Genomic DNA, 13,703 nt, shown 5'->3' with positions numbered 1-13,703 from the left:
CGATACGCAGAGGAAAATGAAATGATGAGATACGAAACACGAAAAGAAAATGGGCTCGCAAGCAATTTAAATCGATGAGATAGGATAATTGACCCCCAAACACTCAGATGATATATCAATCCATGTTATACCATTTCATGTTGGGCTCCTAAACAACCCCTGAAAAATAAATCAAATAGGTGCTCTTTATTTAAATTTTCTTTTTGCCATATGTTATTTTTATAGCTCATTTATCATTGTTTTTATAATTTGATTCTTAATTGAAAACAATAGATTAAATTATAGAAAATACCCATGAACTTTATACTTCATTTTAAAAAAAACTCTTGAACTTTCAAATGTTTTAATCACATATATATATTTTTTAAAATTGATTCTTATCATTAGTTTTGGATGAAAAATATCCTTAAACTTTTGAAAGTTTCAAGAATGTCGTTTTAACTCTACAATATATATACACATACACACACATACATACATATATATAATACCTTTACCATTCGTATATGATAAAGTCTGTTAATACCTCTATTTAAAAAATATATTTGAACTTTCAAAAATTGTATTAATACACTTAACCTATAAAAAAGTTTTTTTTTTTTTTTTTTAAAAAAGTCCTTACTATTAGTATACAAATAAAACAATCATTTATCTATACCCCATCACATCCCTTCTTATGGTTTCTCTCTCTCGTGCTTTAACTTTTTCCTAATACTTCTTTCTTTCTTCTTATTTTCATCTCTTCTTCAATTCTCTCTTACTCTCCTTCTTCCATACTTCAATTCAACTACTCCTTGAATTAAGGTATACAAGTTACAACAAAGAGAATGATAGAGCCACCAAAAGGACTTTAATGTTTTATCAATGTTGTATGTTAACAATAAAGTGTATATTAATTTTTCGTTTGAGTTTAACACACACACAAAAGAAAAATATATTAAGAATTTGAGTCATAATTCTTAAGACAACCAATAGTAGCGAAAAGATAAAACACATGCATTCTAAATTTGTATCAATAATTATCTTGTTGATCATCTTTGCAATTCAAATTAGTCTATTTGTTGCGAGTAGCTACAAAGGTTTCTCGTGATCGAATATGCTATTTCTTTTGTCGTTCATTTTTTTTTTTAACAATTCATCTAAGCTATGAGGGGAAATTTGATTTTGGGGCTTCGTGGGATTTTATGTTTTAACTTAAAATGTTAAGTCCTATTTGGTCGCTAAGAAGATTGGGGTAAATTTTAGGCAAATGGAGAAAACAAATGTGAGTATCTATTGACAAAAAAGATGGCATCTGTATGACTTGTTATTGAATTATTTATTTTTCAACTAAAAGATAACTAAAAAAAATCGATTATACTAATTATAAGAGCATTTTTATTATTTTTTTTAAAGGTTAAAGGCATCAATGCTTATTTCAAAAGTTTAAGCATATTTTTGAAATGAGATACTACCGAATTCCAAATGAGTATTTGAAAGGAAAATGATATTGACAATGACAAAAGTGATTTCAAATATAGAAAAATGAGCCAACTTATTTACAAATATAATAAAATGTTATTGTCTTTTGGTGATAGATAATGAAACAATGATCAGTATCTATTATTGACACCGATAAATATTTATCAGTATCTATAATTATTTACTATAGATAGATAATGATATTTTACTATAATTAAGAATACTTTTCATAGTTTTACCATTTTAATAATCATAGTTTAACTTGAAGGGAAAAAGAAAAAAACAAAACTCTATCGTCACTAAAAACTTTGGAATTTCAAAATCATGGCCCAAATGGGAGTGGTCCATTTAGAGTAATTTTGCAAAAACAGGGCCCAAACACAATGAGACGCTGCAAAGCGATACGTATTTACGAGGCTCCATTGGCTAAACCCTTCCCCATTTTTCATATTTTTTTTTGCCTGTTCATCTCAAATCTCTCTTTCTCAGCCATGTCCTCTGATAAAATCCGCTCTCCGTTGCTTTTCGGTGCTTAATTTCCAGCCGCTTCCCTTGTTAATCGGTTTTCTCCGTCGAGTTTTCACAGCAGTCGGTGGAATCGGCTAGGGTTCATGGAAGCTCCAATATTTGAGGGTTTGAATATCAATTGAACTCCGTTGTTAGTGTTAAAAGTGAGCGTTCCCTGTTCTGGATTGCGAAGCTCCGTGAAATAAACGCGTTGGAGATGGGGAGTGAGGATCCTGTCGATGATCGGACGTTCAAGGTTGATTTCACCGGCGAGGGAATGGCGAAACTTAGAGAGAGGATAAAGCTGAAGATGAAGGAATTCATGGGCGATTATACTGACGACACTCTCGTGGTACGGACTACCCTAGCCTTTTAACATTCATGTGCCTGAGAGGTTTTTTTTTCCAAGCAATGGGATTATAGATTTTCTGACGAGTCTGCCTAGGTGTTTTAGAATTTCTTTTAGGTTATTCATGTGGAGGCCTTATTCTTCTTCCTAACTGGTTGTTGAGGTATGTGTTTGGTTGAAGAAATGGGAATGTAGCAGTCGCCGGTTGTTATATATTTGCTAATGCCGAATGAAAATAACAAATAGTTCTGGTTCTTTATCTTTAAGTAATTACGTGCCTTAGTTGAATTTTCTCTTATCTAGTAAGGAATTCGCGAAAGGTTGATGGTTGATGTTTAATGAGATATACTCCAACTTGATGCCATGTATTATTCTTCATCCAAAGCAGACTGCATCTTTTAATGTGATATGCAATAGCCTATTTAAGAATTTGGTTAGCCGTCATCTTGCTTATCTGTCTGCTCCTCTTTGGTAAAAAACCTCCCTGAGCTAGGTGAACCGTGAACTTGCAACTGAGATTATTCGTTTAGTGTTTGATGAGCTAGGTGAGATATAAGTACATTGAAATAATGAAATGTACAAAAAAGGAAGAATCTAATTAGCATGAAAATAATAGTTGAAGTTACAGAATAGCCTATAACTATTACCTCCAAATGTGATGATTAAAATAATGTTCTCCTTAAACAACTAAGAATAGTTGGCAATAATCTTGTAGAGGCAAGAGATTGAGATTGAGCAAATTGAATGAAAATATGTTGTACTCTTTGTCTTTGCATTAGATTTTTCTGTTGAGGGATGTATTGAGAATGTCATTATGAAGAAAGATCTTGGAGTACTCATAATATCTCATCATGAGGGTGTTTCAAGAGTTCTAAAGAATTTAGTGGCAAATCCATTGTGTCTTTTGATTTTTTAACTCCCACAATATAAGATAGCTGAAATAATTTTGTACCCTACAGTTAGCTTCTGTCTAAACTAAAGCAATCCTTGGGGGGTCACTTAGGTCGGGATCTGATTTGAATTGGTTGGCTTACACGGTGTTTTTTAAAGCTCAAGGCGCAATAGTCTTCTAGGCTTAAACGCAAGATGCAAAAAAAAGCAGTCTTTCTTTTGTGAGGTGCACTATATATAAAAGTAATACATAAAGAAGTGAGAGCATAGTTGAAGTGGAAATATGAAAAAAGAAGTGAGAGCATAGTTGAAGTGGAAATATGAAAAAAGACCCTTAAACACAAGAAGTTTTTCATTTAGGCTTGTAAATTTGATTTTTTTTTTAGTTAATAAAGATGGAAAAATCTTAATCATAACTATATTTTAAAAATAATGAAAAAGCCCTGAGGCCCAGCGCTTCACAAAAGGCGCGCACCTTATTTTGTGAACCTCGCCTTTTGGCGCTAGACTTGCGCCTTGAGCCTAGGTGCACGCCTGAGAGGGTTTTTTTAAAATACCGAGCTTACATTTTACCACCTCTATTTTTGAGTATGGATATTGGAGTAAGTAGGAAATGCCTTTTGAATGTGTGTGTGGAAAGAGCTAGTGTTATAGTCTTCTTCCCCTATTGATACGTCTCCTCTTGCCTTCTTGCGTGCTATGTGGATTTGTCTTCACATCCAAACATTTCCTTTCCAAATTAGATCCCTGTATTGAGATTTGAGATTAGTATTACAAGATTGGTAGCTTCAAGTAGGGAAAAGTCTTGCAAGTGGTCTAGAGCTTTGGGATCAACAAGAATTTCAACTTTTTTGAAAGTTTCATCTTTCAGCAAGTTTTTCGTCTTCTTTAATTTACAAATCAACCATATCTTAGCCAACCCTCGAGACTAAAGTAGAGTTCCACCAACTTTTGAAGTCTTTGAGAAATTGTTGTGCTTGAGCCTCATATTTATTTATAAATTAATATAAAGGATTGGATCTCGTTTGATACTTGAAGATTCAAGAAGGGTTAATAGATGTAGGAGGTAGGTGTTTCAAGGTGTTGTAACTCTAAAATTTGAGATTTAGAGGAACCATTCATGGGAGACTAGAATCTATCAACAATGGACAAAATAAGCCATGTTGGATCAAGTTAACTTGGCTATGTTACGAGGGAAGGATATCAATGAGGGAGAGGTTGCCAATAACCTTGTCAAGGAGCTTTGTGCTTTTGGGAGGGCTTTTGTAGATGAATTTCCCCCAATTTCATCAAGGGGGTGTTTCGGGTGCTGAGTTGGTTATTATATTTTGTAGGTTATAATAGTCCGTAGTTTATAATAGTTTGTGTTTAGGATGCAGACTATTTTAATCTGGATTATAATAATTTGTGTTTGGGGTGCATACTATTTTAGTGTGCGTAGAAAATAGTAAACACTGTAACAAAGAGGGAAAGAGAGGATGTGTAGGAAATAGTAAATACTGTAATAAATAGTAAACACTCTAACAGAGAGAGATTTGAAATAGTAATCCTGTAGTTGCTATAGGGAAGCCTATGAATCAGGGGAGGTTAGTGACTTGAAATTCAAGGCTTTTGCAACAAAGCTTTGTTGGCTAAACGGCTTTGGCGATTTGCCCTTGATCTTGAATCCTTATGGTAGAAAATTATGTTAGGTACTTAAGCACCTTGGAGAACCACACCCCAAAAGCTAGCTATTGGGTGGGAGGACTAAGCCACTTACATACCACATTGGTCATCCCATTCTAACCAATATGGGACCAATGCATCCCATACTACCTTGATTCCTAACAATACCCCATCCCCGAAAAGTTGACATCTTGACGGCTACTCCGACGGTACTTCACTCGGCCACACTCGGTCAGAACCCTCTGTCGGTTCCACTCTGGAACGTCAACAACAAGCTCTGTTTCGATTATTAGGTACTTAAGCACTGGTGGGAAAACCAAGCCACTTAAGTACCACATTGGTCATCCCGTTCTAACCAATGTGGGACAAGGAATCCTATATTACCTTGGTTCCTAACAAATTATTCGGAGCAAGCATGGTCCCCATGCTTATGAGTGGGTGGCGAACAGGGTTAAAGGCACACATCAAAACCTTTGAAGAGACATTTCCTCACATTTTCCTTCCTTTTCTCATCTTGTTCTCTCTGTTGTGGGGGAGGGAAAGGAAATGTACTTTTGGGAAGATCTTTGGGTGGGGGATGGACCCTTTTCCTTAGGGTCGCCGTAGTTATATCATTTGTCCTCTTTTAAAAATTGTTGGGTGTCAGATTTCTTGATCTGATCGGGGAGTTCAGTCTCTTTCTCCTTTGGGTTCCTTTGGTCTTTGTCCAATAAGGAAGCGATGTAGGTGATCTCTCTTCTATCCTTGATTGAGAGTTTTGACTTTAGCCTTGTGAGGAAGAATGTTTCGGTGTGGAGTCCTCCTCCTTTGGAGGGCTTCTCCCACTGTTAAGTCGGTCTTTGACGTGTTATGGAAGATATAGATTCCAAAGAAAACGAAGTTCTTTTCTTGGCAAGTTTTGCGGGCGTGTGAACACTATGGATAGGATTATAAGAAAGATGTCTTTGCTTATGGGCCCTTGGTGTTGCATCCTTGGTTGGAAGGCGAGGAAAACCTTGATCACCATCTTCGGGAGTGTCAGTTTGCAAGATCTGTGTGGAATGACTTCTTTCAGGAGTTTAGTTTTGTGTTCACTCGCCAGAGGATGTTCGTTTGATGATCAGGGAATTCCTCCTCCAACCGCCTTTCAAAAGGGAAGGCCGTTTCTTTGGGATGTTGGGGTGTGGGCAATTTTGTGGGATCTTTTGGGAGAGAGAAACAACAGAGTGTTTTGTGGCGTGGAGAGAGGCCCTAGTGAAGTTTGGTCCTCAGTAAGGTTCCACGTCTCTCTTTGGGCTTCGGTCTCGAATTTTTTTGGTAATTATTCTCTAGGTAACATTTTACTTAGTTGTTGGAAGCCCTTTCTTTAAGGAGTTTTGTGGGTTATTTTTATTTTTTATTTTTATATGTCCTTGTATTCTTTCATTTTTTCTCATAGTTGTTTCTGTTAAAAAAAAAATGGAGGTTATAATAGTTGGAAACACCGACTATTGTAATTGGAGTCCCAAACAGGGATGGGCCACCATAATAGCTCACTCCACCCCCTTAAAGTTGGTGGCCAAACACCCCCTCAAAAATATTGAAGTCTCTTCCTACTCCATTAGCCATAACAACGGCACCCAAGATTTTCCAATTTACCTAAAAAGAAACCTGGATATAGACATCTTGAGAGGGGCCAGAAATATTGAACAGCTTGAGAGGAAGAAAAAATAGCAGTGGAAAGTTTTGAGGGAGTCCAGCCTTCTCTTAGGCAGAAGAGTCTAGCATGGTTCATCCTTTTGGATCTGAGGATTGCTGTACTACGTGGACTGGTTGGGGCTAATTAGCTCTTGGAGAGTCGTGGGAGTTCTGTACCAATTTTTCTTTTAGAGTTTTCTTCAAACCACACTGGAAACATTCATCTTGATAAGAAGATGCCATCTTTTGAAGAGAGCATTAACCATAGTAATCTTGCTTCTTCTTCTTTTACTTTTCTATTGTCTCAATGCGCTTCTTTCTTTACATTCTTTTGAAGATTGCATTTCATTTGAAATTTTGAACTCATCCTTCCAATTTTTCATGGTCTTAAATTCCTGCTCCCTCCACAAAAAGTACTGGAACATTTTCATTTTTTTGGAATCTGAGAGGCTTTTACCTGCTGTCTAGTGCACTTTTGAGTCACCTTAAGTAGAAGACATTATTTAATGCAATGGATATTGATGGGATCCGGTAGGAGCTAGATATCTCCACAAATAGAGGCTTTCACTCGCTGTCTAGTGCACTTTTGAGTCACCTTAAATAGAAGATGTTATAACTTACTTCAGGTATCTTTGAGGCCTTCGTAGGCTTTCAAATGCTAATTAGTTCATTTTATTGCCTTGGTGCTAGATAAAGAAAGGTAATTGGAAAGCTAGTTTATAAATTGGCTGGGGGGACTTTTCCCTCTATTCCTTGTTCCCCTGCCTTTATCATTAATTTGCTTTTAAAAAATTGTTTTGTGGCCTCGATTCTTCTGCCATTCGGGACTTCCTTGTCTATCTCTCTTAGTCTTGGTCATTTGCCTTACTGATTGAGAATCTTCAAATATTACGGCTCTTCTAACTTTAATTGGTGATTTTGTTGTTTGGTAGGTGAGAAGTGATCTTAGTTTGTGTAGCTCATTCCCTTTGGGCGTTTCTTTTCCCATATCTCTTTTTGTCGCTGTCGAGTGAATCCTTTGTCTTTGAGTCCTACCATCTTCTTATTGTTTTGGAAGATTAAAGTCTCGAAGAAGGTTACCTTTTTTCGAAGTAGACTTTCCTTGGTAGGGTTAATACGTTGGATCGCGTTCATAGGGTTGTGCCTAAGGTCAAGCCCAACATTGCACCATTTGTAGGGGACCACCTGAGGATCTAGATAATCTCATGTGGTCCTGTTAGTTTGCAAGATTGTTGTAGAGCAACTTTTTTGAATCATTCTTTTTCAGGTTGGCCTAGCAGAGAACTTGCAGTTCCATGTTCGAGGAGGTTCTCTCCCTTTTCTCTTTTTGTGAAAAGGGGTCAGCTTCTTGTGGTTAGCATGTCTTTTATGCTATTGTCTGGGGAGTTTGGATGGAAAGGAATAATAAAATTTTAAGTAGAGTGGAGCAATCTGTGGGTGAGGTGTGGTCCTTTATTAGGTTTCATACCTTGTTTGGGTTTTTGTTTATAAAGGCTTCTGTAATTATCCCTCAGGTCTCATTTTGGTTAGCTGGAGCCCCTTTTAGAGTAGTCGGACTCTTCTTGGGGTATTTTTTTAATTTGTTTATTCTCCATGTGTTCTTACATTTTTCTCAATGAAATCTCAGATTTTTTATAATAATTAAAGAAAGAAAATACTAGTTTATAGAGCTGAATGCTTGGAAAATTATTTTGAGATGTTGGCATTTATTTAAGTGACGTGGTATTGAGCCTTTGAATATCCTTTGCTTTCTCTCTCAGGCGGTGCTGTATGAGATTGTGGAAACTTTCTTCACTGTATTTTTAATTTAATTCAGCATTATACTTCTGTATTTTTCATATACCTGTTTGTTTGTTGCTAAGATTGTGTCCATGTTTCATTTTTCTATATTTATTGTAATATGGTTTGAATTTACTTCAGAGACTGGGATTTAAAGTGTCTGTTTGAAGAGATCAAGTTTTATTAAATTTAATGAATGTTCTTTGGTAGGAATACGTGATTGTCTTGTTGAGGAACGGCAGGCGCAAAGAAGAAGCACAGAATGAACTTAATGTATTTTTGGCAGATGATAGCCATTCTTTTGTATCTTGGTAATTTGATTCTCATCCCTCTTGTTCATATTTGTAATTGGGGTGGTAACTTGTGTTGAGACTTGTGTTAAGTCATTCTTGCAGCCAGTTGACTAATTGTTTTGAGCTTCATTTCAATAGGCTGTGGGACCATCTGGCTTCAAGTATGGATTTATATGTGGAGCCGCCTACTAAATCTTCTGCCAATGAGGTGCCCAGACCAAAGTCTCCAGTAGCAGAACCAGACACAATAAATAACTCTCACAATCTGGAGTCTGATTCAGAAAGAGGGAAGTCTGAAAAATTATCTAGTAGACGGCGTAATAGGGAATGGAGAGGAATTGCTAATGATGAAACCCGTGTTGTTCCAAGATCTGAAGTTAGTCGTGTCAAGCATTCTTCTCCTGAACAAGTTCCTAGTCATAGGAAAAGGAGCCGAGCGGATGATCATCAAGGCACTGAGGTTCATTATCTGACTTTTCTCTTCTAAGTTTGTACCTAGCGGCAGTTAACTGGGTTTTAAAATGTGAAAATTTTCTGGGAGGGGGAACCCATGGTCCCTAGGGTTGATTCTCTTCCTTGTTATGAATATGTTCCTTTTGTTGTTTCTTATTAAAAAAAAAATGTTCTTTTTAAACGTGAAATTTAAATTGGTGGTTTGCTGAACAATATCTTGTTTCTCAGTTTGCAATGCAATAGCTTTGAAATTTTAGGAATCCACAATTTTTTGTTCACAACTGCATGTTCTTATGTACTTAAAATTTTAAGTATCTTAATTTAAATAAAGTCCTCAATTAAGTATGTTGTCCAAGTCCTACTCGCCCTTGTGTGCGTGTCTTGTTTTTTTTACTGCTTTTGAACGAACTCTTAATTTCTTCTCCTTGCAATGTCAATATGTTTAAATTCAAAATTTTCTTTTATGTAATACAGCTATATTGTAATGCATCTTTTTTGGTGCTTTGGGAGTTTTCTTTCTCCCTCCATTTCGTTTATCAATGAAATTGTTTCCCAATCCAAAAAAAGGTATGCTTGGTTTATTTTCGTGATAATAATTTGACTGCTGTACTAAACTACCTTAGTTTTTGGTACTTTTAGTTATTGAAAACAACTTGGTTCAGAATATTGAATGGTTTATTGATGCATTATTCTAATGGGAAATAAATTCTCACGTTTCTTGTTTTACAGAGGGAGGCAGCCTTTCAGGTAAGCATTGCTGCTCCTCGGAGGCTGCTCCAGTTTGCAATGCGAGATGCTGTTGCCACCACTAGGCCCTCTAGTGCAGCTAAGGAGCCCCATTCAAAACGTCTTCGTTCAGTAGTTTCTACATCCAATAGTGACACAACTAATTGTCCTAGGAGGCTTCAATCGGTTGCAAAAGTTCCAAATCCTATGGCAACTGTGATTAAGGCTGTGACAGAGGCAGCTGAAGATGTGGTCAGAGTTAAATCCTCCAGTGTTTTTGACCGACTTGGTCGTCAATCTCGTGATATGGATTTAACAGAGTCCAGTGGTCAACTTGCAGAATATGGAGTAACTTCTGTTGAGAACGATAAATATGGGGATATGAATCATACGGAGGATCGACCATACTCAGCCACCTATCTCGAGAGAAACAATTATAGTGGAAAATATGCTCTCAATGAGGCCATGTTTGAACCTGAAACTGAATTAGCATCAGATTCTGCATCTGAAAATGAAGATGTTAATATTCAGGGTCACAGAATATTCGAAGATTCTTGGACTGCTGAATCAGGAGTAAGAAGGGGAGGCAATTTACGGACTGTGCCATTCCGGGCAGTTGAGAATTCTGATGATGAACGTGTGACACAATATAAACAGAAGGATCAACCTTCCTTGGTTGCAAATTCCTCACGTGACATTGTAAATATCTCTGTGAATGTTAATACTTGGAAACCACCTCACTATCAGGACCCAGGGCAGATTCCTGAACTTGCTGGTCAAAAGTTTTTGCAGGAGAGTGAATTACAACGTACCAGATCTGCTGTGCAAGTTATGGAGAATGGCGAGCCAGTGACTCTTGTTAACCAACGGAAAAGACCTGCGCCAGACCTTCAAAAGGAGTTCCAGAAACCTCCTTTATCTGCTAATGGTGGGCTCTCTTTTCTGGTGTCTGGCTCTTCTATTTAAATAATAATTTGTACGATTCTTTTGTTTTCTCTCTTTTTCTTTCTATTAGTGAGGTTTCTAATTCTATTTTTTCCCTGTATTTGGCCATCAACAATTCGTTTGGGCTCATACTTTATTATTCTCTAGTTAGTATTTCATTTTAAACAACTTTCTCATGTTACCTCAAGCAGGCCAATTTCCTGGCACTCGTCCTCTAGAGGAAGCTGATGCTCGAACCATTTTTGTTAGCAATGTAAGAAGTCTCTCTTTTGCTGCTTCTGTGAACTGGTGACTGTACATCACCTTACGTTAATTTTTACATACAGGTTCACTTTGCCGCTACAAAGGATAGCCTGTCTAGGCATTTCAACAAGTTTGGAGAAGTTGTAAAAGTTATCATAGTAACCGATGCAACCACCGGGCAACCCAGAGGGTGAGGTGTTACAGTTCTTTAGTGTACTTCAGCTATCTTTTTCTATTACCTCTACTACATACTACAAAGTTCCCTACGTTTCTTTTTAATAAATTGAGTGATGTGATTGGAGCAGGTCGGCTTATGTGGAGTTCATGAGAAAAGAATCTGCAGAGAATGCGTTGTCTCTTGATGGGACTTCGTTTATGTCTAGGATTCTGAAGGTACCGTTCGTATTTCTAACATTTTGCTCTAGTATGTAGCATCACTCAAAGTATAAGTGTTGGCAAACTTAACCTTCTATTGTTTTGTTTTTTTTCCCTTCCCTTTTGTGTGTGTGTTTATCGTTTATATCTTGAAATGGAAATGGATCTAGAAGCAAACAGAACAAATGTGCAGGCTTCTTTCAGTTTTGGGCTTTATTTTTGTTTAGTTTGGTTTCTCATTAAAAAAAAGAAACACTTGGCTGCATATGGTCAACTTATTTCTTCCACTGGTATTATAATTTGAACATTTTTATCTTTCCGGTTCAAACAAAGATAAATAAATAAACATTTATATCGTGATGTGAAAACCATGCCACATGACAAACACAACTAGCACGATATCAGATATCTTTTAGTCAAGTAGCGCTCAGTATCAGATTGATTTGAACCCAGTGTGTTGAGGTATCTGCTGCGTAATGTGAGTAGTCAATGAATGAAGCTGCCAAGTTTGATTGATTTGTCAATTGCAGGTCGTAAGGAAAAATGCTTCACAAGTAGAAGGTGCTTCAACTGCTACCTGGCCTCGTGCTGTGCGAGGCTCGCCATTTCCTACTCCTAGATTTACCAGAGTTCCATTCATGAGAGGCGTTCCGGGTGGATTTAGGGCTCGTTCCCTGATGAAACTTGGCGCCAGGAGCATGCAGTGGAAGCGGGATAGCCAGACCACAACTGCTGAAACTGGTGCTTCTCCCTCTGGTAATTCTGTACCCTCATCTGGTGCTCGTAGTCTCACCTATGTTCGAACAGAATCTAAGCCAGCGAACAAGTAGGAACCACTTGATCGAGAGTTCTCTCCTCAAGACACTATTCAAAATTATTTTGCTGAAAGAAAATGACGCAGATCCTCCCAAAATTTGTTTTCTTTTTTGGTGGTTCATGATTTTTCATGCATCATGGTGGAGGAGTTTGAGAAAGAAGACACCACGGGAAGTTTTAGCAGTTTGTAGGAGGCATATTTTTTTTTCCCCTTTTTTTGTTTCCATTGGGGAAAGGAAATTGGTGAGTGTTATAGGTAGGAAACTCATAATGGCGGTTCGGATGATTTCATAATTTTGAGCTCCCCCTTCTGATTCAGAATATTCTTGTTCAGTTACTAGATTAAAATTTGTGAATAGGGGTAAGAGTAGACGTTTTTCTTTTGTTGAACGGATATTGTGATATTTTGTAATTTTTATTACTGTTGTGACACAAGAGAATGAAAAGAGAAAAAAAGAATAGAGTTACATGAAAAGAAAATGAAATAAATTTACCTAGTTTGTGTATCACGGCTTTTGTACCTCTACACTAGCATGTTTTTGCATTGGTATTACCTGTTTCAGGTAGTTGAAAATTTTGGGCCTCTAATGGGGGATTTATTTATCCAGTTTGTAAGTTATTAGAAAATGCAATGCATTAGCCTGAGCTGTTGCTTCCTTTGGCTGTGCTACAACCAGTGGTTGTGGGCAGGATCTTACAAAAGTTTCGTGTGATGCTTGTGTTAACATTTAGGAGTTATGGATTGTACTACTCTCAGGATAGTAATTAAATATTAGTAATTAAATATTATGGCATTAATTCTGGAAAACACGCACTTTTATTTTTATATATATATAGAGAGAGAAGTTAGAGAGATGTTTAATGAAATTGGTCACTGGGAGACATGTATATAGAGATTTTATGACCCAGAGCTAGCGTTCTAATGGTGAGGGGAGGTTGAATATATGCATACTAAGAAGACGTTTATTGGATATGTATTAAATACGTGCTAGTTAAACACTGGTGGTACATAATAAATATAGACGCATTGAACGAGAAAATTAAAAGGATATTGTCCTTTTAGAAACTATTTAGGAAAATATTGTTTTCAAACTATTTGTAAAAATATTATTATTATTTTTTTTTTAAAATAAGTCGAGGGTTGAAAATTCGACCTAGATAGGTCGAATTTTGAACCCTCGACCTTCCTTTCACTTGTCGAATTTTGAACCTTCGACCTTAGCCTTCCTAACATTATTATTGAGTCTGTTTAATTATCATTCCGGAGACCTTTCTCTATCAAAAGATCGTATTTCTAAATTTTTATAAGGTCTCCCTAGAATTCCTTCCAAAGCTTGTTGAATAATTTTTACAGATTCTGTCATCTCAGCAAGTCTGACTAAATAACGAGCTAATAAATCTCATTCTTTTTGCTACTGAACTTTCCAATCAAATTCGAGAGCGAGATTTTGAGAGAGCGAAAGTTTGTGAGAGCGAGATTTTGAGCGAGAGCGGGATTTTGAGCAAGAGCGAGGGCGTGGGCGTGGGCGAGGGCGAGGGCGTGG

At 36.9% G+C, this 13,703-nt stretch overlaps 1 protein-coding gene across 3 annotated transcripts; it reads left to right on the top strand.

Moving 5' to 3' along the window:
* The first annotated feature begins 1,899 nt into the window (after nt 1–1,899).
* On the top strand, nt 1,900–12,656 carry LOC120090933 (nucleolin 1). 3 transcript variants are annotated; one of them, XM_039048632.1, is made up of 9 exons: nt 1,900–2,320; nt 8,519–8,619; nt 8,740–9,061; nt 9,784–10,479; nt 10,573–10,708; nt 10,917–10,978; nt 11,052–11,158; nt 11,274–11,361; nt 11,874–12,656. In XM_039048632.1, exons 1-9 carry the CDS (start codon nt 2,186–2,188, stop codon nt 12,171–12,173), a joined length of 1,947 nt encoding a protein of 648 aa, XP_038904560.1. In that variant the 5' UTR covers nt 1,900–2,185; the 3' UTR covers nt 12,174–12,656. The 3 variants fall into 3 exon arrangements, with proteins under 3 accessions (XP_038904560.1, XP_038904559.1, XP_038904558.1); XM_039048631.1 differs by having other exon boundaries at nt 10,564–10,708; XM_039048630.1 differs by having other exon boundaries at nt 1,901–2,320; nt 9,784–10,708.
* The last annotated feature ends 1,047 nt before the right edge of the window (nt 12,657–13,703 follow it).

This window comes from Benincasa hispida, chromosome 11 (assembly GCF_009727055.1).
Source record: "Benincasa hispida cultivar B227 chromosome 11, ASM972705v1, whole genome shotgun sequence".
NCBI lineage: Eukaryota > Viridiplantae > Streptophyta > Magnoliopsida > Cucurbitales > Cucurbitaceae > Benincasa > Benincasa hispida.
Note: the sequence above shows the minus strand (reverse complement) of the source record. Positions and strands in the feature narration are given on the sequence as shown.

Coding starts and splice junctions, on each gene's coding strand:
- LOC120090933 (XM_039048630.1), top strand. CDS start 2,186: ATGGGGAGTGAGGATCCTGTCGATGATCGGACGTTCAAGGTTGATTTC. Junction 9,062..9,783: donor ATGATCATCAAGGCACTGAG/GTTCATTATCTG, acceptor CTTGTTTTACAG/AGGGAGGCAGCCTTTCAGGT. Junction 10,709..10,916: donor ACCTCCTTTATCTGCTAATG/GTGGGCTCTCTT, acceptor TACCTCAAGCAG/GCCAATTTCCTGGCACTCGT.